Genomic DNA, 24,952 nt, shown 5'->3' on the forward strand with positions numbered 1-24,952 from the left:
TTTCTTATAAAAAATGTTTGACTGGCCTCCAGGCCTGGCACCCATCGTCCCGGAACTGTGTGTACCAAGATGATAATCATGCTGCAGGAGGGCACTGGATGCCAAATTGCACCCCCAAATCTAACAAAGTCACGATTGTAGGGATAGACTGGGTACTGTGGTTTCCAGGGCCTGGAGAAGCCGAGTTAAAGACGGGCAAGGCCACCTCTGGCCTGGGAGACCGTACGGAGAGCAATCTGTCAGAGCGATCTGCTGCTTGTAGGATGTCATGCACAAACCTGACAGCAGCTACGAGCAGCCTTACTTCACATTTTGTTATTAAGACCTCTGAACCTGAGCATCCTGAGATTGGCTTCTGATTAGACTGGTCTCGCTGCCCTCCTTCCCAGCTAATGATTCTCAATAAAGAGAGGGCTGTCTTCTCCACATTCTAACACTTTTTGAGAGCACCAGTGAGCCGATACTAGTAAGATCCCTTCTCGTGTTTCTGAAAATCCTCACTGCCATTGAGTCGATCCCAATGCCTAATGCAACCGAGTTTGTCATACTCAGTTACCCTGAGAGGCCCCTCTGGAGATTTTCAGATCTAGCTTTTTAATTTACTTATTTTGTTTTTTAAAAAGCACGTTTTCTACTACACATTCGTGTAAAATAGCCTCATTTGCCTTCTTTTAAATAAATGTTAACAGTTTTTTTTCTTTTACGTAAAGAACGACTAATGTGTTCTTTTAAAAGTCATTTTAGAGTTCATTCTGAAATGTTATTACCCTGGAAAATCTTTTAGTGCACAACCATCTCATTTGAAGAACTTTTGACTCAATTTTTTAAGGCTGAAGAGTTGAATCTAAAATGGCCAATCAGAAACGCTAGGGTTGAGAGTTTGATGATTGAATCTGTCATTGGTTGCAGCTGTTACGTTATTGGAATTCCAGAAGGCAATGTCTGTGCCCGTGAGCTACTTCCATCCCTGTTAGTCTTCCTGGACTGATTGATGATCACTCTAAAAGTTTTTCAGCTCTCTGGCACAGGAAAAAAATTTAAATATTTAACAAATAAAGCATCATGGGAACCATGTAGTGTTAAGATAGCTTCGATACAGAGAATCATTTCAAGCAAATGAAGGTGGTGAATCATATGCAATTAACAAACTCTTTCTTCTAGGGTCCCCCAGGCCCTCCTGGCCCTCCTGGTGAAAAGGTAGAGATCTTTTTCGTTGTCTTTATTTAACACTAGTATACTTATACCTGTCAATTAGGGAAAAAATAGATAAATTGCCATGTTTTATTCTTTGCTTTTTGAGAAATAGTTTTGGAAATTAATAAGTCTTTTATTTACCTGTGTATCTACATGCCTGTTGCTCTAGTCATCTATTTATTTGTCCCCTATAGATCTACCTATTCATCTATCAGTGTATTCACAGATGTAACCTATGTTTACTTATCCATCGCTATCATCTGCACTCATCTGTCCATCCGTCCGTTCAACTTTTCATATAATTTCTCTTGGATTGTCTCAGACTCGCTGTTCTTTCTCTTAGTTTTATAAAGCGGGCATTGAAAAGCCTTCCCTTTTAAAAACAGGTTGCTAGAGTATTCTATCCCCATAATCTTTTGAAGGCTTTTAAAAATATGCATTAAGTACATGATACAAATTTCTTGAAAGCATAATGAAATTATAAGACAGTAAGTATTGCCTGAAGTCTATGTGATTGAACTTTATGTAGATTCTGTGATGTAATTTTGAACAAAATACCTCTGATGATGAAAATCTAATTTTTAATTAACAGGGGCAAATGGGCCTCAGTTTTCAAGGACCGAAAGGCGACAAGGTGAGTGCGCACTGTTTTGAAGCATTCACGGTTCTGAGCATGCGAGCGTGTCCATTTCCACATCTCAGTCGGGTGCCTTAGCACATCCCTGGTAAACATAGTTCCTCTCCTCTGTGTGTCCTTTAGTTTGTTCATATCTTTCTTCTGATGCACAGCTGGAATGTACTGAAGTGCTGTAGGCGAAATCATGACGCATTGGTGATTCAGTGGTAAAATGGTCTTGCTTAAGATCCCGGTTGGCTTCCCAACCCATGCGCCTCGTAGACCCCCACCCCTCGACTCCGGCGGAGGCTCAACAGATTTCGGTGGAGTTCCCTCCTGCGATTGGATAGGAAGGCAGGCTTGGTGACCTACTTCTAACGAGGGGTCACAGTGGCTTAGCCCTTGTGCTGGAGGCCTCTCTCTGACACGAGTGGGGCAATGCCACTGTGGCTTTCAAAACAATCCGTGTGTTCTTACCAAAAGAAAATACATTTAGGTCGTTATTTATAGTTACCTATACTGGGAGTTTAATCAGAATATTCAGAGGCACTCAGAAGTCCAGGCATATCATGCATTGTGTAAGAGTAAATATTTAGACTTGCATGTTGATCACAGGCCTGCATTAAGCCTGTCCGTGATAAAGACCAGCATGCTAAGATCTAGGAGAACATAACTGAAGATCAACTCCCGCTATCCCCCCCAACCACTCTTCTCGATTGGGCATAGGTCTACGACTCTAAGTCCTTAGGGGCCTGAGAAGAAAGAACCATGGACCAAAGAGGGTGCCATCAGAAAGCACCCTGGCAGGTTCTCCTAAGATTAAAGGAAAGAGGTTGATTGGAGGAGTGGCGTGGTCCCGATTGGGCAATCCCTACGGAGGAGTCTCCCAAATACTTCATCGTTCTGAGGGCGGAGCAAACCTTTACACAGAAAAGTGGCGAAGAAAAGAAAGATTGAAATCTTACAAGGGAAAAGTGGGCAAAAGAATACTATGTGATTATACCATGGGGGCTAGGGATTATGTATAGTTGTAAGCTAATGGCAAGTTGAAACTTTACAAGGTTGGCTCTGTCTTAGCTAACAGAGATTTCTTGGACCCACTGGTTAGGCCCTACATAGAGTCTTTTGAAGAATGCTGTGTGAGCATCCTTCTGAGACATGCTGCCAAACATTTACTGGTGAACATTTCACAAACCATGTTCTTGATTCTCTCGATTGTTTGCTGAGGATGGTGAAAGATTGTTGGAAGTGGCAGCTCTGAGGCAACAGCCTGTATCTTTCAGAAATCAGAAAAAGAGACTTTGGACAAGTTTAATGCAACAGTGGAGCCTTACTTTAGCTCCAGGGCTATCATCTTAGTCCTCGGAGGCACCTTAGTTTAGCACCCCTCCGTAAAGCTAGAACCGACAGACCTTCCCCTTGAGTAGAGGACCTATCACATGTATTCCGATTTGGCCGCTGAATCTTTGCAAACATTGGCAAGAGCTTTTTTTTTCCCCCTGAAGAATACCTTCAAAAATCATTATTGTAGTCGTCACTGTTTCGGGCTGCTGAGAAAATGCTTTCTTCCTTTCTCTAAGCAATAGCATCTCTCACGCCCCTTTGCAAATGTATCCCAAACCAATGGCTCTGGCCTGCTTCTCTCAAAGTTCATGCTAAGCATGCGTAAAGCGGCCGCAAGGGGAATCTGTGATGAACCAAGTGGAGTCTCGCCTGCGTCCTAGGTAAGAGCCTCCGTCATGCCAACACTTCAGTCTTGGGGTCCTTGCACAGCACTGACTAGACCTGGCACCCTCGTGTTAGAGAGAAAGGAGAGTAAAGCTGGGTCTCTGATCTGGTATTGATCGGAGCAGACCCATGAACTGGGCACTAAGAGGTGAGTGCTTCCCCCTGTTGGCAGCCACACTTGCTGTGAGTCCTAGCTCCATTTCCATTGGGTTTTGGCATAGTGGACACAAGCGCCACCAGGTGGCACCGAAGGCAGCTTGGACCTAGGCAGGCTCTAAGTACCATTAGAAGACCTTTCGCCCTCTGATTTTGTCCCAGTCATTTCATAAACCGCACAATCCAAAGAGCACAGTGTTCTGCAATGGACAAAGGTGGACATAACTTATGGTGTGGTAGCTGGATTGCACTTTGCTTCTAATTAGAACCAGCAGTTAAGACAGCTGGGGAAGAAAATCCTCCATGGTCGTTTTTGTTATTGGCTTACCTGAAAATACCTCTTTCTTTTTTTCTCCAAGCTTTATTCGGCTGTTTTGGTCCCTGTACTCCATCTCATCAAATAACAATGGTACAGGATATGTGTGTATATATACCATACTACACAAATACATACATATTGTACTATGCACACTGTACTATATGCAGTGCTGTATATATATCCTGTGTATATATATGTAGGTGCATATATAGAGAGAGATAGATATCATGTATCCTATGGGTAATCAAAGGAGTCCTGGTAGCACAGTGATTGAGAGTTCAGCTTTTAACCTCAGAGTCAGTAGTTCAAAACCCCAGCTATTCCTTGGGAGAAGGAGGAGGCAGTCTGCTTTCCATCAACATGATGACCTTGGAAACCCTGGGTGGTTGGTGTGATCTGAAACAGACTTGACAGGAATGGGTTTCGCTCGTATTTGTTTTGCTGTTTGTAGATATTCAGATGCCGTTCCTCCTAAGTCCTGGTGCCTGTCGGCCTTTCCCTGACTCCTCGAGATGGCATTAGTATTTTGTGTACCCTCTCTCTACTGACGTTTACTTTTCTGTAGAGACAGACTGCGGATTAGAATAGAAGAGCACAGAATTACATTTTAAATGTAATTTTATTTTAGGTTTTATCTTAGGTCTTTTCGTCCTCGGCACATTTCTTCTCTATGTGATTATTTCTGGGCCTAATCAGTTTCCAATGTTTGTATCCACAGGGTGATCAAGGTGTCATTGGACCTCCAGGAGAACCAGGACAAGCTCAAGTTCAACCGAAAGGAGACTTTGCTACAAAGGGAGAAAAGGTCTGGCAGGATTTTGTCCACTGAAGATTGGCTTTATAATTTTTGGAAAATCCCACAGGATAAAGATTAGCCAGGTCAAAATCAGTGCCCCATGGAAGTCTGTCCTGAGCAAGAAAACTAATAGGTAGAATATTAAGTCCCTTGCAGTAGCAATTTTGAGAGCAAGTTATTTAAGTCTGACTCAACTAAAATCTTCTTAAATGTATTCAAATTTGAGGATAAGACTGGGTCAGCTGGAAGGAGACAACTTAAAGGTAGGAGAGAAGTTACGGTCTACATAGATCAGTTATAATTAATCCTGCCCTTGAACTTGGGAGCCGTGGTGATGCAGTGGGTTAGACACTTGGCTGCTAACCAAAAGGCCAGCTGTTTGAAACCACCAGTTGCTTTGCAGGGATAGATGAGATTTTCTACTCCTGAAAAGAGTTCCAGTCTCAGAAACTCACAAAGGCAGTTCTACTCTGTCCTCTAGGGCGGCGACAAGTATGGTTTTTGGTTTTGATTTTCTTAAACCCACAACCCAGTCAGTGCTAGGAAGTGAAACTTAAAAACAATACAAACAGGTGAATTTGTTAATACAAAGTGGATTCAAAAAGGTTTTGTTGCTATTAATTTTTTGAAGTCCCCTAGTAGATCAGAAAAGAGTCCCTCCCCCATTTCCCTGTGCAATCTAGCATATTAGAGAAAATTATCTGTTAGACCAGATAGAGTATCTGTTAGACCCATGACTTCTGGGGTCCTGGCCTGATCCAGGGAGTCTGCAAAACAGATACCAATGCTTTATCCTGGCTTCCAGGCCATAGCACCAAAATTTCAATGACCAGGAGGATGCTGAGTATTTGTCTTTTTGTTTTGTTTTTCTAAAAAAAAAAAGGGGGGGGGTAGAGCAAATAAGTTTGGGAATCTATGTGTTAGGCAATTTGTTTTATTTATTTTTTTCTTTTAACTGATTTTTTTCCCCTGTCACTCTTGTAGGGGCAAAAAGGTGAAATTGGATATCCGGTAAGTTCGAAATCATTATCATAAATATTTTTATGAATGACTACGGGGTATTAGTTTTAACTTACTAGCTTACTTCAGCTTGTTTGAATAATTACCTAATTTAATATTCAACCTACTTTTTTCTCTTTGTTCTTTTAAGGGGATGCCTGGGGCTGGCGAGAAAGGGGAACCCGGGAAACCAGGCCCTCGTGTAAGTCCTGTCAGATGTCCTTGTAGTCCTTCTCGTCACGTCGTGGCTCTCTCAGGCTTAGAATTTGCACACTCTGAAAGAAGACTGAAACCTCTAGGGATGGTTTGGCTTCTGGCTGAACCCTTTCACGTTCAGGAAGGCTTCTCTGAAATCTCTGTCGAAGCAGAAATACAAAGAACCATCGTCCTCTCCAAGGAGTCTTTGGTCCATACCAATGGTTAACTCCCTTGGCTGCTCACTGTAGGGTGGGGGATTTGAGTTTACCCAGAAACACCTGGGAAGAAAATCCTGGCCATCTACTTTGAACAAAAGCAGCCCTGGGACCACAAAGAAGATAGTTCTACTCAGGGGCCAGGGCACCTAGCAACACCATTTAAAGACCTTCAGGGAGGTCAACGAAGACCTTTTGTTACTCAGCTTACTTAGCTCACTGTGAAGGTGAGGCAGTTGTGGTGTGACAAGGAGGTTCTTAGCAGTGGTGTCTACCCCTCGCCTTGATTAGAGGTACTGATGGGGCTAGAATATGAGCAGGTGAAATGCCTTTTCTGCTGTCCTCACAGTAGCACTGAGATGTTACACACACACACACACACACACACACACACCCCAAAAAGGGAGACCTGTTTCAAAGTGCACCTGCCTAGGAATAGTGGAAGAAGTGCCCAGCACACTGTATTAACTTCCGGTGGCCTGAGACATTTATGGATTCTTCCTTGAAATAAAGAGCCCTCCTAGAAGGGCAGTGGTATTTCAAGGATAGCATGTAACAACGTTGGGTTCAATTTCCAGCCAACGCACTTTAAAGTGTAGCCGCCGCTCAATTCTCAGTGGAGATGACCCACTGCTGTGATTTGGAGCATAGTTTGCAGCTAAACTTCCCGACTCAGACAGACTAGTCAGAACGGGTTGATGATCTGCTTCCAAAGACCAGCCCGTGCACCTGTGAACCACAGTGGTCCAATAGTAAAGTGCACGGACCGCCATGAGTTGGGGGCAGTTCAGTGACTCCTAACATCAACTCCACAACAGCATATGGAAACCTTGCTTAAAGCAAATCACTTGCATACCAAATTCCAGTGGCCAACAGGAACATTTCTCTATTAGCGATGGTACCACAATGCCGTAGTTACCTTTGAAGGTTTAGTGTCTGATGAGATTACATTTTTAATAGAAAAGTCCTCTTGTACTATAACTCTGTTACAGTTATTCATTGTATAATAAATATATCCCTCAGTGTATGGTTGTATGGTCAACTTAACAGGCTCTTTGTTTCTCATGCTCCTGGTGGTTTCTTAAGAAATATGACATATGACCTTGTCTGTGGACCATAGCATTGATGTTACAGCATATTTATTGTTATTATTTTCTAAAAACCAATGGTTAAATCTCTACTATTCAGGGAAAACCTGGAAAGGATGGTGAAAAAGGAGAAAAAGGGGATGCAGTAAGTAGCCCTCTGAACTTTTTAACATAATTTAAATGAAAAGTAATCGAATCATTACCTTCCTCTGTGCAGGATAGTCAACGGTTCTCCTCTTCCATTCTAGGGCACACCCGGTGACTCCGGATACCCAGGACTGTCTGGCCAAAAGGGTTTAAAGGTAATGGTGATAATATATTGACTTTTAAACTTTCATTTTGAAGCCAAATTTGGAAGTTGGTGTATTCCTAGAATAAGGGGCTCCAATGAGAGGGGAAAAAGAGATCTATTTGGGTGTGGCTTCTTAAAAGAAAAGATATATACAATTTTCTACTCTTTGACGCGTTTAGTCTTTGAGATAGTAGCTTGCTTTCCCCTGCTTATAAAGCGACCAGGCACGCAGAGCAGGGTCGTGAAGAACGTAAAGCATCCCCTTCTTCCAGCATCCACTCGGGAGTGGAGTGACGGTTTGTCCCCAGCGTAACCTTAGACATTGACCTCGAAGTTTTAGATGGACTTAGAAATCCTTTCTGTAAGTCCTGCATGTCGCAATCCCGAGCGTTTGTGTAATTTTATTTCATCGCGGTGATGAAGACCCTGACCTGCACTGATGCAGCGTCTGTCACAAGTGGCTCCATGAGACGCCGCTCTGCGTGGCTGGAAAGACGGACAAGTGCACGTGGAACGGACTGCAGCGCTATGGCGCCACGTCCCGGGCTTGTTTCCAATTAAAACGAGAAGGAGAAAAAGATACTGGGAGCGTGCTCGGAAGGAGGACGCGCTCAGCACAACAGATGCTGCAGGCTCCTTTTAAGAGGATGAATTAGCTTCCAACGCATGGCCGGGAGAAGTCTCCCGTTGCCGTAGATAAAAATGACAGGTAGCACACAAAGGAGAGAGCAAAGTAATTTCCATGTGTGGTGGACATAGGTTTGTTTTTTCGGAAGAAGGAAAAACTGAGCCTGCATTCTGCAGGGAGAGTTGTCTGTGTAATAAAATGATACAAGTCGAATGATTTTTTTTTCTTCTTCTGTAGGGAGAAAAAGGGGAAGCCGGCCCCCCAGGCCCACCTGGCATCGTAAGTCAGCGCTCGTTGGTCTGTGGGAGCTTTGGGAGGGAGGGAAGAAAGGAGCTGGGCTGCACCCTAACATCTCACCAGCTCTCGGCCCGCTTTCCTGGAGCTGCATTTCTCTGTCAGGGGGATTCATGCGGTGGGAAAGAATTATTTTGTGATTTCAATTGTGTAGTTTGATATTTACTATTTATGGCTTTAAAATATTTTTAAAGTATCCTTATTTCCATGAAAATAAAAGATTTACTATGGCTAAGAATATTAGCAACTTTTTTTCCCCTTAATAAGCCATTGAAAGTTGTCTATAAGGGAAAGAAACCATCTATAATTTCAGTACTGTAGCAAATCAAGGTTTATTTTTACAAATAATATTTTATGGCATATATAAAACCGGCACGTGTAACATATTTTTCTTTCCCAAAATAAACATTCTATTTTTTTTGAAAATGACATTCCTAGTATTCAGTTTTTTAGCATCCTGTCATAGTGATGTTCTTTAATAGTTTTAGGCAGTTTGCCTCAAATGCTTTGAAAACCATGACAGTGTTACCATTCTTTTGTTGGCTAACATTCATGGAAATGTGCTGTGGTGAGTATGTTTGAATACATCAGTTAGTTTGTTTTCTTTGTGAGAAGATTTGAATCATTTTTGCTTAAGTGACATATTCATAAATCAGAATATTGCATCAAAGCCTGGACCCTTCTTAACGGCTTTTAATCCTGTGCAAGCCTATTGCTTATGCAGCATCCAGTTACCCCCTGCTGACCTTAACCCCGTTAGCCCAGACTGCTAGTATTTCAATAATATCTTCTCATTTAATTGATCAAAAGGAATTATACCTTGATGGCCAGTTAGGCGACTTGCAATCCTGGACTTGGCTGATTCCTTGAATTCAGCAATGTCATGTATGGGTGACGCCTGCAGCACGCTCTTCTTGAACTATTCCTTTGACTTTTACAAGAATAGCTCAACGCTGACCATTCGAAACAAAACAGGAAAGCTTCTTCTAATAAAAAGTTTTCAATGTTCCTGTTACATAGTGCCTGAGGACATTTAAAGGCATTTCCCTGGAAAATATCCTTTAAGGTAGAATATTCGTTTTATGGCTTCTGTGTACATTTAACAAGTCCAAACCAAACGAGCTCCAAAATTAATATTATTGTAACCGTAACGCACGAGCACACTAGGTGAAACGCTGCCAGGCGGACTTGTAGGAAAGGAAGCAAAACTGCCCGGCCAATTTCGCTGCAAAGAAGGCGTTTCAGAAAATGCATAAACTCTGCTTTCAAGACGACTTCTCATATTCCCCGTCCTTTCCACGTCCACGCTCCTTGGGGTCAAGAGGATGGGTTAAGGGGTCTCTCTGTGCTAGGCCCCTTCCAACCACGCCTGTGCCCCGGGCTGTTCTTTCCTTCTCAAATGTAGGTCATCGGCACAGGACCTCTTGGAGAAAAGGGAGAAAGAGGTTCCCCAGGAACTCCAGGCATCAGAGGGCTGCCGGGTCCCAAAGGTACGTTGTGTTACCCCCTCCCTTCTCCTTCCTCTCTTTTCCATTCTTCTTTTCTTTGCACTTCTTCCTTCCTTCCTTCCCTTCCCTTACCCTTCTCCTTCCCACCCACCCCACCCATCCTCACCCCACCGCATCCGATCCCATCCTCACTGTATCCCACCCACCTCATCCCATCCCATCCTCATCCTATCGCACCCCACCTCATCCCAACCCATTTCCACCCCATCCCACCCCATCCCATCCCCACTGTATCCCACCCACCTCAACCCATCCCATCCCCACCCTAACCCACCCCACCTCATCCCAACCCACCCCATCTTACCCCTCTCTGGTTTTTCACCTGCACTCATGCATATTTTTAAAACATCACATGTGGCTTGCAGGACTGGTGGGTGACCAGGTCTTTTTGCATGTGAGACTTCAGGGTCACATCAAGGGAGCCCTGCCCCTGCCCACTGTGACGCTCCAGGAACATGGAAGTTGCACGAGAGAGGCTGGGCTGGCTTCCAGTTCATGTTCCTATGTGCCTTCTAAGCACGGCTGCTTCCGAGCATCCCAGGAGAGATTTGTAGCAAAGAAAGAGAAAGTGTAACTGAGCAACGACCTAGTCTCCATTTGTCTAACTGTCTCTCTCCCTTTTCAGGTTTCCCAGGAATACAAGGTCAACCAGGCCCTCCAGGTACCAGTCCTTCACTCTTTTCTCTAGAACATTTGTGTTCCTTCTCTCTGGTTAATGTTTGAGCATGTGTATAATCCTGTGCAGTAGAAAAATAGCTACAAATAGCTAGCAGTGTCACTGCATGTTATTCTAGTGAGGAAAGCTGGATGCATGGTAGCGAGGTTTGCACATGGTGTTTCACAAGTTGTCGACTTACCGTGACCTTAATAAGCACGGACGAGGACACCCCTTCATCTCTCTCTCGAAGTCGCTACTGCTCTTGAGCTCACCATGCTGTGACTGGCCTTTGGAGTGTCGTTTTCAGTTGCCACTCCAGACAATCGCCTCCGTCCTTCCAGGGCCCTCCTGGTCAGAGTGCACATGCGTCCGTTCAGCCTCCGTGTCTTTGCTTACACTGTCCCTCTCAAGAGGGAGCTCAGCACGAACCCTCTTCAACCGGCCAGCCTCTCCTCTGTCCTCGCTCCTTTCCGGAACCCCACACCGGCATCCTGCGCTCTGTCTGTACTCTCTGCCATCGTTTCATGCACGCCCCTTACGTGTCTTCTGATAGACTGGTTTGGTGGCTCGCAGAGTACACACAGCCACATGCGTGTGCACGTGTGAGGGAGCGTGTGCGCAAATGCTGTCTTACAGCTCCTAGAGCAGACATAGTGCGCAGTCTGATCGGAGGTCCCACGCGCCCTGGAAACTACAGGGCGGCTGCTGGCACCATTTTGGTCTGAGAGCACCACTGTTCCCCACTTTCCTCTCGCTGATTTTAAACACGACCCACCTTTCTGCCCATCTGCCCACCGGCCTCCTCTGATTATATCAAACTTTCAACAGCGACTGTTCAAATTCTATTTCCTAACCCATAACTTTTAAGCAAAAATTTTTTTTAATGAAAATTGGTCTCTCAAGAGGCTTCTTCCTTGCCTGAACCACTGCCTTCTGTTCAGATGGCTCCTTCACATCCTCTGCTTCCTACACCGCAATCGCTGGACTTGACTCCGGAGCTGGTGACTGCTGGGTGGTGGCTTATGTAACTGTTCCTTTCTTTGCTCCATCAGAGGTGCATTCTCTTTTCACCTGCTCCTGACTGGGGTCCTGAGTATTGGACTAAAGCCAATATGGATGCCCTTCAATTCTTTATTTTTTTTAAAAATTTAAGCCGTTTGATTGGCCTGTCGTGCACACATGATACAGTCCAATGGTCCGGTCCCTGAAGAAGTGTTGGACATGGAGTTAGCCCTTCTGAGCTTTCTCACCAGTGAGTCCAGTGAAAGGCCTTCAAAGTGGCTCATCTTCCCTGAGCACTCCCATCTTTCGATCCCTGCGACTCACTGCAAAGGTTTTTGTGTCCTCTCTTCCCTCTCCCCCAAATCTGGTCTTTATTCGCATCAGTATTTTCTCCCTTCTTGACATCCCAAATCCTGCCTCTTCCCTCACTTTGTTTAGCATCACCTTTTCTTTGTGTGGATTTAAACTTTGCATTGTAATTATTTATTTGATTGTGTTTTGGTTTAAGGCTTACCTGTGCCGGGACGGATCGGTGCTCCTGGTTTCCCTGGCAGTAGAGGAGAAAAAGGTGACCAAGGACATCCAGGTTTGTCTTTACCTGGACCAAGTGGAAGAGATGGAATCCAAGGCCCTCCTGGACCCCCTGGGCCCCCTGGACAGCCAGGCCATACAAGTAAGTCCCCCTGGGATTGTTTCGTAGCACAACACTGCATGATTATTGAGCGCAATGTCCTGCTCCAGGGGTTGGTCCCTTGGTGGGGCATACGGTTTGATTTAGGTTGCTTAACCTAAAGCTTGGTGATTCGAATCTGCCAATCTGCTACCATGAAGTTCCAGCCAAGAAACGCCAATCTTACTCTGTAATACACGCGGTTGTTGGCATTCAGAAGGGACTCTTGGCAGGGGGTGTGGTTTGGTACTATGTGTCCAGCAGTGATGAGGCCGGTGCAAAACCCGCTGCCCTTGTAGAGCATGTGCAGCGCACTAAGGAGCAAGACAGACACAATTAAGTATGTAAACTCGGAGCTACTTAGGAATTGGTAAGCACTATCGATAAAAATAAATCATACTCAATCTGCAGCCCCCAAATAGACAGGTCTATAGGAGAAACAATCAGGCCAGCGAGGTGCCCGTTCCTTAGAACAATCAACCCTTTGAGAACAAAAGAGCAGCATTTTTTTAAAGACAAAGTTGTGAAAGGTTAAGGACAATGGATACACCTAATTGCTTTTTGAGATTTTGCCTTCGAATGATGAGGGCAGCGACTATACAAATGTGCTTTGCACAGTTGATGTATGTCTGGATTGTGATAAGAGTTGTATGAGCCCCTAATAAAAGGATTTAAAAACAAAACAAAACAAACAAAAGTACTATTTATCAGAAGAAGATGGGTGGGATCACCAGGACAATGGCCCCTCTTTAGGTCTGGAATGAAACACTAAGTGAAAAGTGAACAAGACCCCAAGGGGACATGCTGAGGGTTAGCAACAGGGAAGAGGGCCTGGAAAGAGGGTAGAGGGGAAGCAGAAGGGAGAGCACCGGGGGAGGAGTGTTGCAGTGGGTGCCAGGAAACACGAGATGTGTGAACTCTGCTTGGTAAGCCCTCACCTAGTGCACTCTAAAAAGTGTGAGTCAGCAAATCAAAGCCCACCACCTTTCCCAGGCTGAGTAGGACTTGTCCACTAAAGACCTCGTGTTGTCCACCATCCCCATCATCCAGGTTGCCTTTTGCAGTTAGTCTCAATTAAGGAATCCACCATTAAGAATCCTGCATGGTCATTTACAAATGAAAACTGGTTTTGCATTTACAGTCTATGTTCAAAGAGATCTTAATTCACTGGGCAGTAGCTCATTCACATTCGTAGGTTAAGTGCTTCCAGGTTTATTTCCAAATCTTCCTCCTTCTGCTGTCATCTCGCTCCTTGTGGGCTAGCCAACCCACGCCATCTGGCACTGGCACACTCTTCATGGCCAGACACTGTAAGATATGGATCCGAGGCGTCGGTGCAGAGCTCCACAGCAAGATGCTTTACAGTGGATTTCATGGAGGCCATGTCATTCTGGTTTAGATGAAGCCAGCAGGAGGAGTGTTCTGGAAAAAATACATTCATATTTTTCATATATATATAGAGAGAGCGATAGATAGATAGATAGATAGATAGATAGATAGATAGATAGATAGATAGATACACATACCCTCATCGGGGTGCACACACACACGCACACACACACAAACTATACATCGATATCTAAGTGTATGCACGCACGTGTGTGTGTTAGCCCTGGTGATGATATCGGGTAAGCATTGGGCTCTAATCCCAAGGGCGGTAGTTCAAACCCAATAGCCACTCCAAGAGAGAAAGTTGGGGCTCTCAACTCCTGTAAGGAATTTCCACCTGTGTATAAGTCACTGTGAGTGTGAATGGCCTCCATGGTAGCGAGTCTGCGTGAATGAATGAATGAATGAATGAATATGCACATCAATGAGACCACGGTGGTGCAGTGCCTAGAGCTTCACTGCTAGCAGACAGGTAGGTTGGTGGTTCAAATCTACCCAGCAGCTCTGCAGGAGACTGCCAGCAAACAAGCAAACCTATTGCCATTGACTCAAATTCCTAGGAAACCTTCTGGGGCAGTTCTACTCTGGATGACACACAGCAGTGAACACATATGCATATGTGTAGGCGTGTGTGTGTGTGTCTGGGAGGGGAGAGGGAGATCCCTGGTGATGTAATGGTTATGCATTGGACTACTAACCACAAGGTCAGCAGTTTGAAACCACCAGCTGTTCCTTGGGGAAAAGGTGGGGAGGGGGCTTGGGGGCTGGTGGTCTACTCCCATAAGGAGTTACAGTATCAGAAGCCCACAGGGGCAGTTTTATCCGGTCTGTTAGTCAGTATTGACTTGATAGCAATGTTTGGTTTAATTTGTGTGTGTGTGTGTGTGTGTTCATTGTTGTTATATAGAGAGATATATTCCAGTATTCATGAACTTGTCTTTCTAAAAAGAATGTTGGTTCTGTATAGCCATATAATTTAGGGACTGTTTTTTGAAGTGTGAAAATCGACTCCACATTGCCCCAGATGTGTTGAGCACAGGTGCAAGGATCCAAGCGCTACCAAGTGGGGAGATAGTTATCAGCGCCCTCGGCTGGCTGTCTTCCTGCCTGTGCTTTGGGGTGAAATTCATTGAAAATTCAATAAGCAACAAGCAACAAGCAAACAAAACAAGGCAGCTTTCCCCTCAGAGTGCAAGTCTTACACTGTTGAAAGTAACAGTTTCCGCTCAACTCAAAACAAAGTAATAAGCGAAGGATCTTTTTGCTTTTATCTTTAAGATATTCTCACTCAGAAGAAGGCAGCTGCCATTGCCCGCTTGATACGGGGGGGGGGGGGGGGGGGGGGGGGGGAAGAGGGAGGGGGGAAGAGTAGAGAGTAGACAGAGCAGAGAAGGGGAGGCTGACACTGTTACCTCTGGCTAAGGCAGCCAAGCCTGAGCTGGAACTGCACAGGCAGAATCTAGGTCCATGTTAGAGAGGTCTTGGGGAATCTTCAAGGGTCTGCAGCAGCCTCTGTGGTTTTCCTCTCGATAATCCTAAGGAGACAGAGATAAAGGAAAGATGAAGCGTGAACTCTAAAACTCAAAGATGTTTGGACTGTGGTCATGTTGAGAGTGCTGGAGGCAGAGGCAGTCTGTACGATTGCTCACTACAGTCACAGCCCAAACGACCCCTGCTGCTTGTGTTAAACTGACTCCACTGACAGGGAGCCTGCGGTGTGCACCAGGCTAGAATTATAATCCACTGGGTTTGGAAAGGCTGGCTCTAGCTTTTTTAGGTTTGTTTTAGAAACAGATTGCCCAGTCTGTCTCTCATGGCAGCTGCTCCAGTGGACTTGAAGTCTGTTCTTTTAGATAGCAGCCTGTTTGCACCACTCATGAACTCTGTTATTTTTCTTTAAAAATTGTTAGAAAATAAAATATATAAATTTTACAAAAATCTACATCTGGAATATAATATAATTATTTAAAAAACTAGTTAACCACAACAGATGGTGTTGCTATTACTGGTATATATTTTTATGCCCTGCTTCATAATGATACTCAGAGTTGATTATGAATTAGAAGAATCTTCCACTCCCACCCTCAGGGGACAAACAACAGAATGTGAGCAAAGGGGACAATGGATGCTATGAGATATGAAATTTTTTTAAGATATGAAAATAATAATAATTTGTAATTTAGCAGGGGTCCATGAGGGTGGAGGGTGGAGAATGGAGGGAACAAAAAGGAGCTGATACTAAGGGCTCAAGCAAAAAGAAAAAATGTTTTGGAAATGACGATGGCAATATATGTACAAATGAGTTTGATACAATTGATGTATGGATTGTTATAAGAGCTGTAAGAGCACCCAATAGAATGATTAATAATAAGACTTATAAGCCTCTTCCCGTGAATAGTCTGCTTCTCAAAAATAATGAATATTATTTTTCTGATAATTTGATTAGAAAATAAAACAGTAATACATTTGTTCAAGTCTCAGCATTGACTTTACCAGATGTATGGCCCTGGACAGATCATTGAACTTTTTTTTTGCATTCAAATGTTCGAATTCTAAACTCTGTCTAATAAATCATTTAATTTTTGACCTCGGTTTCTTAATATGTAACAGAAGGATGATTTCAGGCTATTTTACGGTGCACAATGAAACAAAGCACAGGGAATAGGCGTTATGCTCTAGAACTGCAAAGTCAGAATCCGAGCCGTAGGTGCTTGTGAGGGTGAGTGGCTAATGCGACATCAGTTGAGTGTGCTTCCCACAGGAAGGTTGTAGGATCGTGCTGATGCCAGCTAGAGTAGCATTGTCTAAAATACTTGTCATGAGTAAATACTACATACAAGTACTAAAGTAGCATTGTAGTAAGTAAATACTAAATACAAATACTAAAGTAGCATTGTAGTAAGTAAATGCTAAATACAAATACTAAAGTAGCATTGTCTAAAATACTTGTCATGAGTAAGTACTAAATACAAATACTAAAGTAGCATTGTCTGAAATACTTGTTACAAGAATAGAAATTAAATGAAGAAGATACAAATATCCAATTCCACTATAATGGAGGGTGATCTTATGATTTTTTTTAAATGAATTTCAGATGGAATTGTGGAATGTCAGCAGGGACCACCAGGTGATCAGGGTCTTCCTGGAAGTCCAGGGAGGCAAGGCTTGTCTGGGGAAATTGGAGAGAAAGGTAAGCGATTTTACGTTCTTGGTTTGTTTTTGGTTTTTTTTATGTGTTATTATTGTTTCTTAAGGGTGGCTTCTTTGTGCATGTTGTACCCTTCTGCATATTGGCTGGTTTGGGAATGGGGTCAGAGTGGGCTCAGGTACATTCTCTCTTCATTTACTCCTAGAATAATTGTCGCCCTCCACTCTGTTGCTGCAGTTCTAATCTGTGAGCTCTTGAGAGGGAGTTCTCTATCATCTGGGAGGGAAGTGTGTGGATAACGCTCCGAGGTTAGAGTCTTTGCTCTCCCCCATTTTCATAGGCTATGGAGCCAGGCTTTCCAATGTAGCTATGGTCCGCAGGCTAACCTCACAGTCAGATCCTTAGATCACCCCAATATTTCAGTTCAGAATTGACGAGTTCTGCCCTCCAATTAGGAACGTATTCCTTCAGACCCATCCCCACGCTGTTCGCAGCATTGGGAATTCCCACTCATGTGCAGGCCATGTTGGTATAGTCAGTGTGAGCCAATCTTTGGCTCAGGGAGCTACCAACCCTTGGCTCTGAATCTTGTCTAATCTCTTCATGTGATTGCTACAATACCAGCACAGGGAATAATGAGCTCCGCAACCGTAATCCTGCCTTAGAGTACAGTAGGTGATGGATATTTTAATATGTATCTGCTTATTCATAACCCAAGAGCAGGACGCTTACCCCAGAATACCAGCTCCATTGAGTATTCATTACTGCCTTTACATTGTAAATCGTTTGGGGCCCTCAAAATCTAAACTACAAATGGAAAACTATTTCAATTCAGCTCTTAGAACTCAACTGACCTCTTAGATGGGAGCGATCTTGGAAGCCATCAGAACGTTGCCGCCAATGAGAGTCCACTTTTCATGTGTTTTGTTTTTCATGAATGGCTCTAGCTCCCAGGTGTTATACCCCCTGGGATGACTTATGCTCCATGGTAGGATGTAATTGGCAGGCGTTTCTTCACACCGCGGTCTCATGTGCTCACCTGCCAAATCCGGAGGAGTCTTTTTCCTCTTGGTCTTCATGCTGATCATATTATCTTCCGGCCCAGATAACAGTTTGTTCAAGCATCTCTCTACCCACTGGTAGCTTTGAGACCAGAACCAGAATGTTGCAGTGCTGCTCCTTGAAAGCATACAAATGAAAAAAGGGCACCCCTGCCCCCTTTTCAGTAGCACGAAGCTACCATTGTTGGCCCTACCTGCTTCCATTTACATCAACCGAGCCCATGGTAACAGTACCTGGGGCTAGCAGGCAGCCAGTGAGAGAGGCAAGTGGAAGGTTGATGAAGGTAAACTTCCTTGACTCCCTCGATGATTTTTCTCCTATGACCATTTTGTTCCGTACTATGTCGGATTTGTGTCTAGAAAGCAGCTTTTTAAAATATGTCAGTCACCGGAAAAGCCTAGGTTTGAACAGCAAGATAAACAAGGCGAGAATTCCCAAAGAACTCCTCAGGCTGAGAAGCAAAACTGAGTTTGTAGATGGCTTTCCGTGTGCTTGTTTTGAGCAGACCCCAGCCTTTAGCCAGGCGGAAGGTTAGGATTCGTCTTGCCGGGGCAAGAGCTGTCGCATGGGAAGCTCGCGGAAGGCAGCGCCTCTTCGGTGACCTCCAGAAGAAGGGCGGCCAGCCAGGGCGGCGGGGTCAGCCCAGGAGCACGTGGAGCATGGGAGGAGGAGCATGATAGGGAGAGATCACGTTAATAGAGCGCGATGAACCACAGCCTTCTTTGACGGTTTCTTTGCTGTCAGCAGAGATTCTCGCCATTTGCCCTCCGTAAGGTCCCAACACTTCCTTTTTCAGGTCAAAAAGGAGAGAGCTGTGTTGGGTGTGTTGACGGAGGAATCCAGGGGCCTCCAGGGGTACAAGGACCCCCCGGAGAAATAGGTAAGATCACACAATGGGAAAGGATCGAGTCAAAGTGGAATTCCGTGAGTCTGCACCTTTTCAGCGAGATATACCGTAACTGTGCCGGATCTATTCCAAGGCTTGATTTTCTACATTCAAAACCAAAGCCTAAGTGTGAGAATTGTAGTCCATACTTTCAGGATGAGTTGACACGATGGAAAATGATCAACATTGGCCTCTAATCTGGGGGTGATAAAATGACCTATTAGCAGGATCCCCACCTGCATGCGCCCTTGGCTCTTGAAGCAGGCACCAGTGTGCTTTTCCGTCAAGTGGTCTATGGTGGGAGGAGGCTTGTAGCCCCTTGGGCATCTGCGCTGTGTACATGCATTTCTTTTTCTGGACCCACCTTGGGGTGTTTTAGCCCCCACTTTCTTGAGACGTCTCAATTGTCTGTGCACTTTGTATTAAGACCTACACACTGTGGGATCTCAAAACAAAAGAAGAAGGGGTGGGGCGAGGATCGAGTTCTTAGGAGGGATTTGTAAAGGATGCGCTACACCTTTTCCTCCCCAACCCCTTCTCCTCTGAAAGGTTTCCCAGGACAACCCGGGCCCAAGGGGGACAGGGGCACACCTGGAAAGGACGGGCTGGAGGGGATGCCGGTGAGTACACCTGTTTGAGTTCACGTACTGGTTAGCAGTTATAAGCACTGGACCAAAGTTATAATTTTTTTTTTCATTTTTGGGGGAACATAATGTCTTGGGACTTGTCTGGGGGCTGGGAAAGTATTGTTTGAGCCAGTTGCCCTTAAATTACTGCAGCATTCGACCCAGGCAGCTGCAGGGCAGTCGGAGCAGAGAATGAGCTTGTAACTGACCCCACAGATGCCTTCGGTGGGAGGGACTAGAGACACCGACTTGTTTTCCTCTAGTTATCTGAAGTCATCGTTTATTAGTCTTCGCAGAGATTTTTGTTTCAAAATTCCCTGTCACCAACGCCGACTACGGAGGTGCCTTTTGGAATCCCCAGGAACCTTGGTGCTGTCCCGGTGTTCCATGGGGAGGGGGTGGGGCTGGTATCTGAAAGGTCAGCCCTTGGCAACCGCCCGCGGCTCTAGGGGAAAGAGATGGGGTTTTCTACGCCCACTGAACAGGCTTGGAAACTCGGTGCCAGTGAGTTTGGCCGCCTGAAACCTTCCAGTTAAACAAAACCCCAGCTTCTTAGCGCCTCTAGATTGTTTCAGAAGTTGGCATTCGTTGGGAGAGTATCGTTTAACTTTTTTTTTTTTTATAAACAAAACAAAAATCCTGCTGGAAGCTTCCATAAGGGAAAACTTGGGCAAAAGTTAGGTGCAAAAGAAATGAAACAGCTGGAATTCAGTAATAGTTTTCTCCTTTTGAAGTTAGATCAGGCTTTTGCTTTCCAGACCTTTTTTGGTGCCTGGGGAGCTGGTTAGAAGTTGCAACTGTTTTAAATATTTCTTAATAAGTTAGCTATTCACATAGGGAGAAACCTGGACTGTGGTGGTGATCAAAGACCAGAGAACTCTCAGGACGTAGACGAAGGTCGGGGTTAGCCTCTGTCCATTGCCCTTCAATGACTGCTCTCCTGGTTAACTTCCTGCTTCCACTGGGGCTGAAAGTCAGTCTGAACCGCTCCCCTTCCCACAAACCCAGTAAAAATGGGGAAAGACCAAAGTGCGAAAGGAGGGTGGTTCCTGAGAAATCAGGGTAATCAAGAAAATGAAAAATGCATATTTAAAAACTATGCCTCCCATTGTCTTCTCCATCGCAAGCCCTAGTCTTTCCTCAGGTTGAAACAGTTTCTAGAAATAGAGTCAGGGGTAAATGATTTAATGTGATTTGAAGCAGAATTATAGCACTGTGGTTTAACCTCTCAAAGACCTACTATTCTTATTTTGAATTTGCAAAGAGACTAAAAGAGAGACCCACCCAGGCTGCTGTAAGCAGTTATTGAACATGGGTGCTTTAAAATAAGAAGAATCTACCCTCCCACAAGCCCCAAATCCAGACCTTGACTGGTCATTGCCCCTCTGAACTTCCCACCTTTCTTGCTTCCTCCAGCCACTTGCAACGCCACCTGCGCCTTGGTTAATGGCCGCTCACCTCCGATCTCTGCCTCCGTCTTCATCCGGCCAGCTTCCTTCTGTGTTGGGGTCGCATCTCTTTTTACAAGAGACTTTCTGTTCCCCTTAGCATTCACAGTCTTGGAAACCCAAAAGAGGAGGCTCTTCTCTGTCCTGTCCGCCACGGGTCTGAATGGACTCCATGAGTTCGGGTTGAATACATGCAGCTATTGAGTATTTTATAGGTGACTAATGTGAGACTAAGGAAATTAATTTTTCTATTATATTTAATTTAAAATTTTAAAAAGTATTGGACAAGGCAGAGAGAGACTGACTATCCTTCTAGAGAAGTGTTCTGGATTGTGTTAGAAGTGCCTCTAGGGGACAATACTGAAGCTACAGCTCAGGGAGAGGGACATGTCTGATCAGAGCACACAGAAGCAAATGCAGGAGGAGGAAGAGAGAGTGGAGCACATCCTGGCCCACCAAGCCTTGAAGACGATATTCCCACTCAGAGCAGCCAACGCACAGAGAGGACCATAGGGCCACCCCACTATGCGACACAACATCCCTCACTGACCCATAGCCCGATGGGACAACACTGGAGACACAATTGTGCCTGAACTGACCCCACCACACTGAGGTGAAACATTAAGGGTGTGCAACAGAACAGTAAGGGGAGCAGAGCAACAAAATCCTCAGGGAGTGCCAAAAATAGACTTTGGGGCCAGGGCATGGCGCCCCATCAGACTCAACCAGAAAACCCTCCCACAGGTCAACAAACAGACCTTGAACTATTTACAGGCTTTTCTTTTGTCATTTTTATTTTGTTGTTGTTGTTTTCTTTTGTTGCTCACAATGATCTACATATAACCCTCTCCTTGAGGGACGGACAACAGAAAAGTGGGTGACGTGAGTTATCAGACAGTGTAAGATATGACAAAATAATAATAATTTATAAATTAGCAAGGGTTCATGAGGGAGGAAGGGAGGGGAAATGAGGAGCTGATACCAAGGGCTCAAGTAGAAAGAAAATGTTTTGAGAATGACGATGGCAACATATGTACAAATGTGCTCGACACAATGGATGTATGGATGGATTGTGATAAGAGGTGTATGAGCCCCCCAAAATGATATTAAAATACATAAAAAAGAAAGAACTAGAGGAAAAATAAATAAATAAAAGTATGTGCTTGAAAAAAATAAAAGAAGTGCCTCTTGGTGGTGTCGCTCTGCCCAGTTTAGCAGAGTTGGTGCTGAGGAAGCAATCTGGACAGACAAGTTGGAAGCCCCTCCTGGGTTCTTCTGGAGCAGGTTGCGTAGCGTGTGGACAACCCAGTCTCCACATTGCTTCCAGAGTAGGTTGCTGGAGGCAATCCCTCACTTCCTGCAGTGTTCACATGTTATAGTCGATCAAGTCCAGGCTCTGCAGCGGCCATGCACGCGTCTGCATTCCATCCCTCACACTTCCGCCTGTGTGGTGTGAGAAGAATCACTTATGCTCCCTCGGCATCAGTTTCCTCATCTGCTAAATAATGGTTTCAATGTTCCAGACCCGTGGTCAGCATGAGATAATGCAAAGGCTCACAGTGTGCCCTTTCCCACTGCCAGCGAATCAAGGCTGACTCAACACCGACCCCTGTGGCTTTCCAAAGACTGTTAATATTCCGGGGGTGCGGGTTTGGGGGGGGTAGAAATCTCTGTCTTCCTCCCTCAGGGGAGCTGTTGGTTTCGAACTGCAGACCATGAGGATCGCAGCCCAATGCATAACCACTACACCACCAGGGCTCCCTTCCATGGCATGTCAGGCATGTGATAAATGATAGTTGCTTAAAAACAAACAAAAAAACTCTGAAAACTGTATTAATTTTTGGTATTTTCTGGTGTTTCTCGAGAAATAGATATTTTGTGAACACACATGAAGGTATGTGTACGTATGTGATTCACAGTCTGTTGAGAGTGGGTTTATAGAAAGGGATTCACACGAAACCAGTTGTTCAAGAGTTCAACTTCTTCCAAGCCAGCACATCCACCAAAGATGTTTGTTTCTCGGGCCCCAGAGACCAGTAACTGGGACAACTATTTGAACGCCGTGCGCTTCGCGTTGTGAAGCGGACAGTGACCGTCAGGGTGCCTGGAGGGAGCCATCGTGGGTGTGGGGCTCCCTGTGGATGTGACTTTCCAGGAACTCGAAGCAATGTCCTAATGTGCGTCTCTCGGGAGAGTGAATGCCAGTGCGCTTGCTGTCCGTCGTAGCCACCGAGCTGGCCACATGCTCGTCCCCAGTGTTTCCTCTCTTGCCTGACCCCGCAGGTCCTCCTCTCTTCTGGAGGGCACTGATGTACAAGGGACCTTTAAAAAGTCTGTGAGAACATCCCATCATCTTTCCATTTGGTCTCCCTGGGAGCTTTTGGAAGCCCCCTCATATAACTGTCAAAGGAAATCTGTGACACTGCACTCAGTGACTGTCTAGTTCACAGGTCCCCAAACTCATTTGGCCTCCCGCCTCTTTTCCGAAGGGTTTTTTGTTTTCTTTAAACTTTCTAATCGCAGCTTCCTTGTGATTAAAAACGTCCGTAGTGTGTCCCATAGTCCAGGAAGAAGAACCATCGCTGCTTTTGCAGGAGTTCTGGTGCAGGGGTACCATGGTGACCTGTCAGGCTGCTAACTGACAGGGGTGCAGGTCCAGCCCCCCAGCTGCTCCTTGGGAGGAAGTCGGGGTGTCCTACTCTCCTTAAGCCTTTCCGAGTGGGAGAGCACAGGGGCAGTGCGCCCTCGTCCCGTAGGCTGGCTCAGAGTCCGCATGTAGTGCATGGCAGTGAGTGCCCTTGCAGGGGCCCTGGTCCTTCGGCAGCCCCAGGGGGCCGTGCCACCCACTTCGGGACACATGTAGATTCTGTCTCCTGGCATCCCCATGTGTCAGAGTGGGCATGTGCTTGGCAGGGCGTTCACATGAGGATTTGCTGAGAGCACATCGCCAGCCCTTTCCTTCCCAGGCACCTCTGTATGGACTAGCAGCTCCGGTGTTCCAGTTAGCAGCTGAGCGCGCTGGCAAGGTGTTCCAATGAGGGACTCCCACTGCCGAGCAGATATAAAAAACAAAATCAAAACATTGATGTTCTCAACCCACTTTGACTCTACCACCGCCTGGACCCAGAAGCCATTTCTCTAGTTCTTGGGCCCCAAGAAGTCGAAAATCCAGCACCTATATAAGAAAGGCTTTGCTAAACTTTTTCCTTTAAGAGTTGCTAAAATGCTTTTGTGACTGTAAGGGGCAAGGATGCAATCTAAGGTCCATTCTAGCAGCTACGTGTGCAGCTAGGTGACTCCCTCTATCTCCACCGTCAGGGCTCTGTGGGATGCCATGTGTATACGTATAGGCATATATTATCCATAATAAAAGTATGCATCTTATGTATGTAGAAATGGGGTTTTCTACTGCCCATAAAGCGTGACAGTCTTGCAAACCCATCGGGGACAGTTCTTCCCTGTCCTGTAGGGTCTCCATGGATGGGCTTCACTTGGATGGGAGCAGAGTTTATATGTATTATAGAAGTGCTTTGCAAAGAAGACACAAGTAGGGGCCAGATCAGAGCTGAGTGATTGGCTTGCATTCTGGAGCATGAACGATGATATCTAAACGTCTGTCTGGCCACGTTGATTGTGCTGCCCGGGTCTGTTACTTAGGTGGGTCTATTCATCATGCTTTCTTGTTGCAGGGGCCACAAGGCTCCCCAGGGCTCATCGGTTACCCAGGAGCTAAGGGAGAACCAGGAGAGTTGTTATTCGACATGAGACTCAAAGGGGAAAAAGGAAGCCCAGGCTTCCCAGGGCAGCCCGGGATGCCCGGAAGAGCAGGATCCCCTGGAAGAGACGGCCATCCGGGTCTTCCTGGCCCCAAAGGCTCACCGGTATGTTTATTTCCATACTTGCACATGCTGCCCCTATTTCGGGATCGTGCAGAGGGATCTGCAGAGAATAAAATACATGAATTGTTTTAACCATATCGAAGTATTTTCCAGAAAGGATCCAGATGGTGACTTTCATAAATGGATTTGACTC

General features: G+C 45.3%; 1 protein-coding gene across 1 annotated transcript in view; it reads left to right on the plus strand.

Moving 5' to 3' along the window:
- Positions 1–24,952, plus strand: part of COL4A1 (collagen type IV alpha 1 chain) — a 170,672-nt gene that overhangs the window by 105,365 nt on the left and 40,355 nt on the right. The window contains exons 11-25 of the mRNA XM_075563429.1: positions 1,162–1,197; positions 1,787–1,828; positions 4,732–4,818; positions 5,794–5,820; positions 5,960–6,010; positions 7,410–7,454; positions 7,558–7,611; positions 8,467–8,508; positions 9,929–10,013; positions 10,657–10,692; positions 12,200–12,364; positions 16,845–16,940; positions 18,757–18,840; positions 19,396–19,466; positions 24,610–24,801. Of these exons, the coding sequence (XP_075419544.1) occupies positions 1,162–1,197; positions 1,787–1,828; positions 4,732–4,818; positions 5,794–5,820; positions 5,960–6,010; positions 7,410–7,454; positions 7,558–7,611; positions 8,467–8,508; positions 9,929–10,013; positions 10,657–10,692; positions 12,200–12,364; positions 16,845–16,940; positions 18,757–18,840; positions 19,396–19,466; positions 24,610–24,801 (1,113 nt within the window). The remainder of the gene's footprint in view (positions 1–1,161; positions 1,198–1,786; positions 1,829–4,731; positions 4,819–5,793; positions 5,821–5,959; positions 6,011–7,409; positions 7,455–7,557; positions 7,612–8,466; positions 8,509–9,928; positions 10,014–10,656; positions 10,693–12,199; positions 12,365–16,844; positions 16,941–18,756; positions 18,841–19,395; positions 19,467–24,609; positions 24,802–24,952) is intronic.

Source organism: Tenrec ecaudatus, chromosome 11 (assembly GCF_050624435.1).
Source record: "Tenrec ecaudatus isolate mTenEca1 chromosome 11, mTenEca1.hap1, whole genome shotgun sequence".
In the NCBI taxonomy this organism is placed as follows: Eukaryota; Metazoa; Chordata; class Mammalia; order Afrosoricida; family Tenrecidae; genus Tenrec; species Tenrec ecaudatus.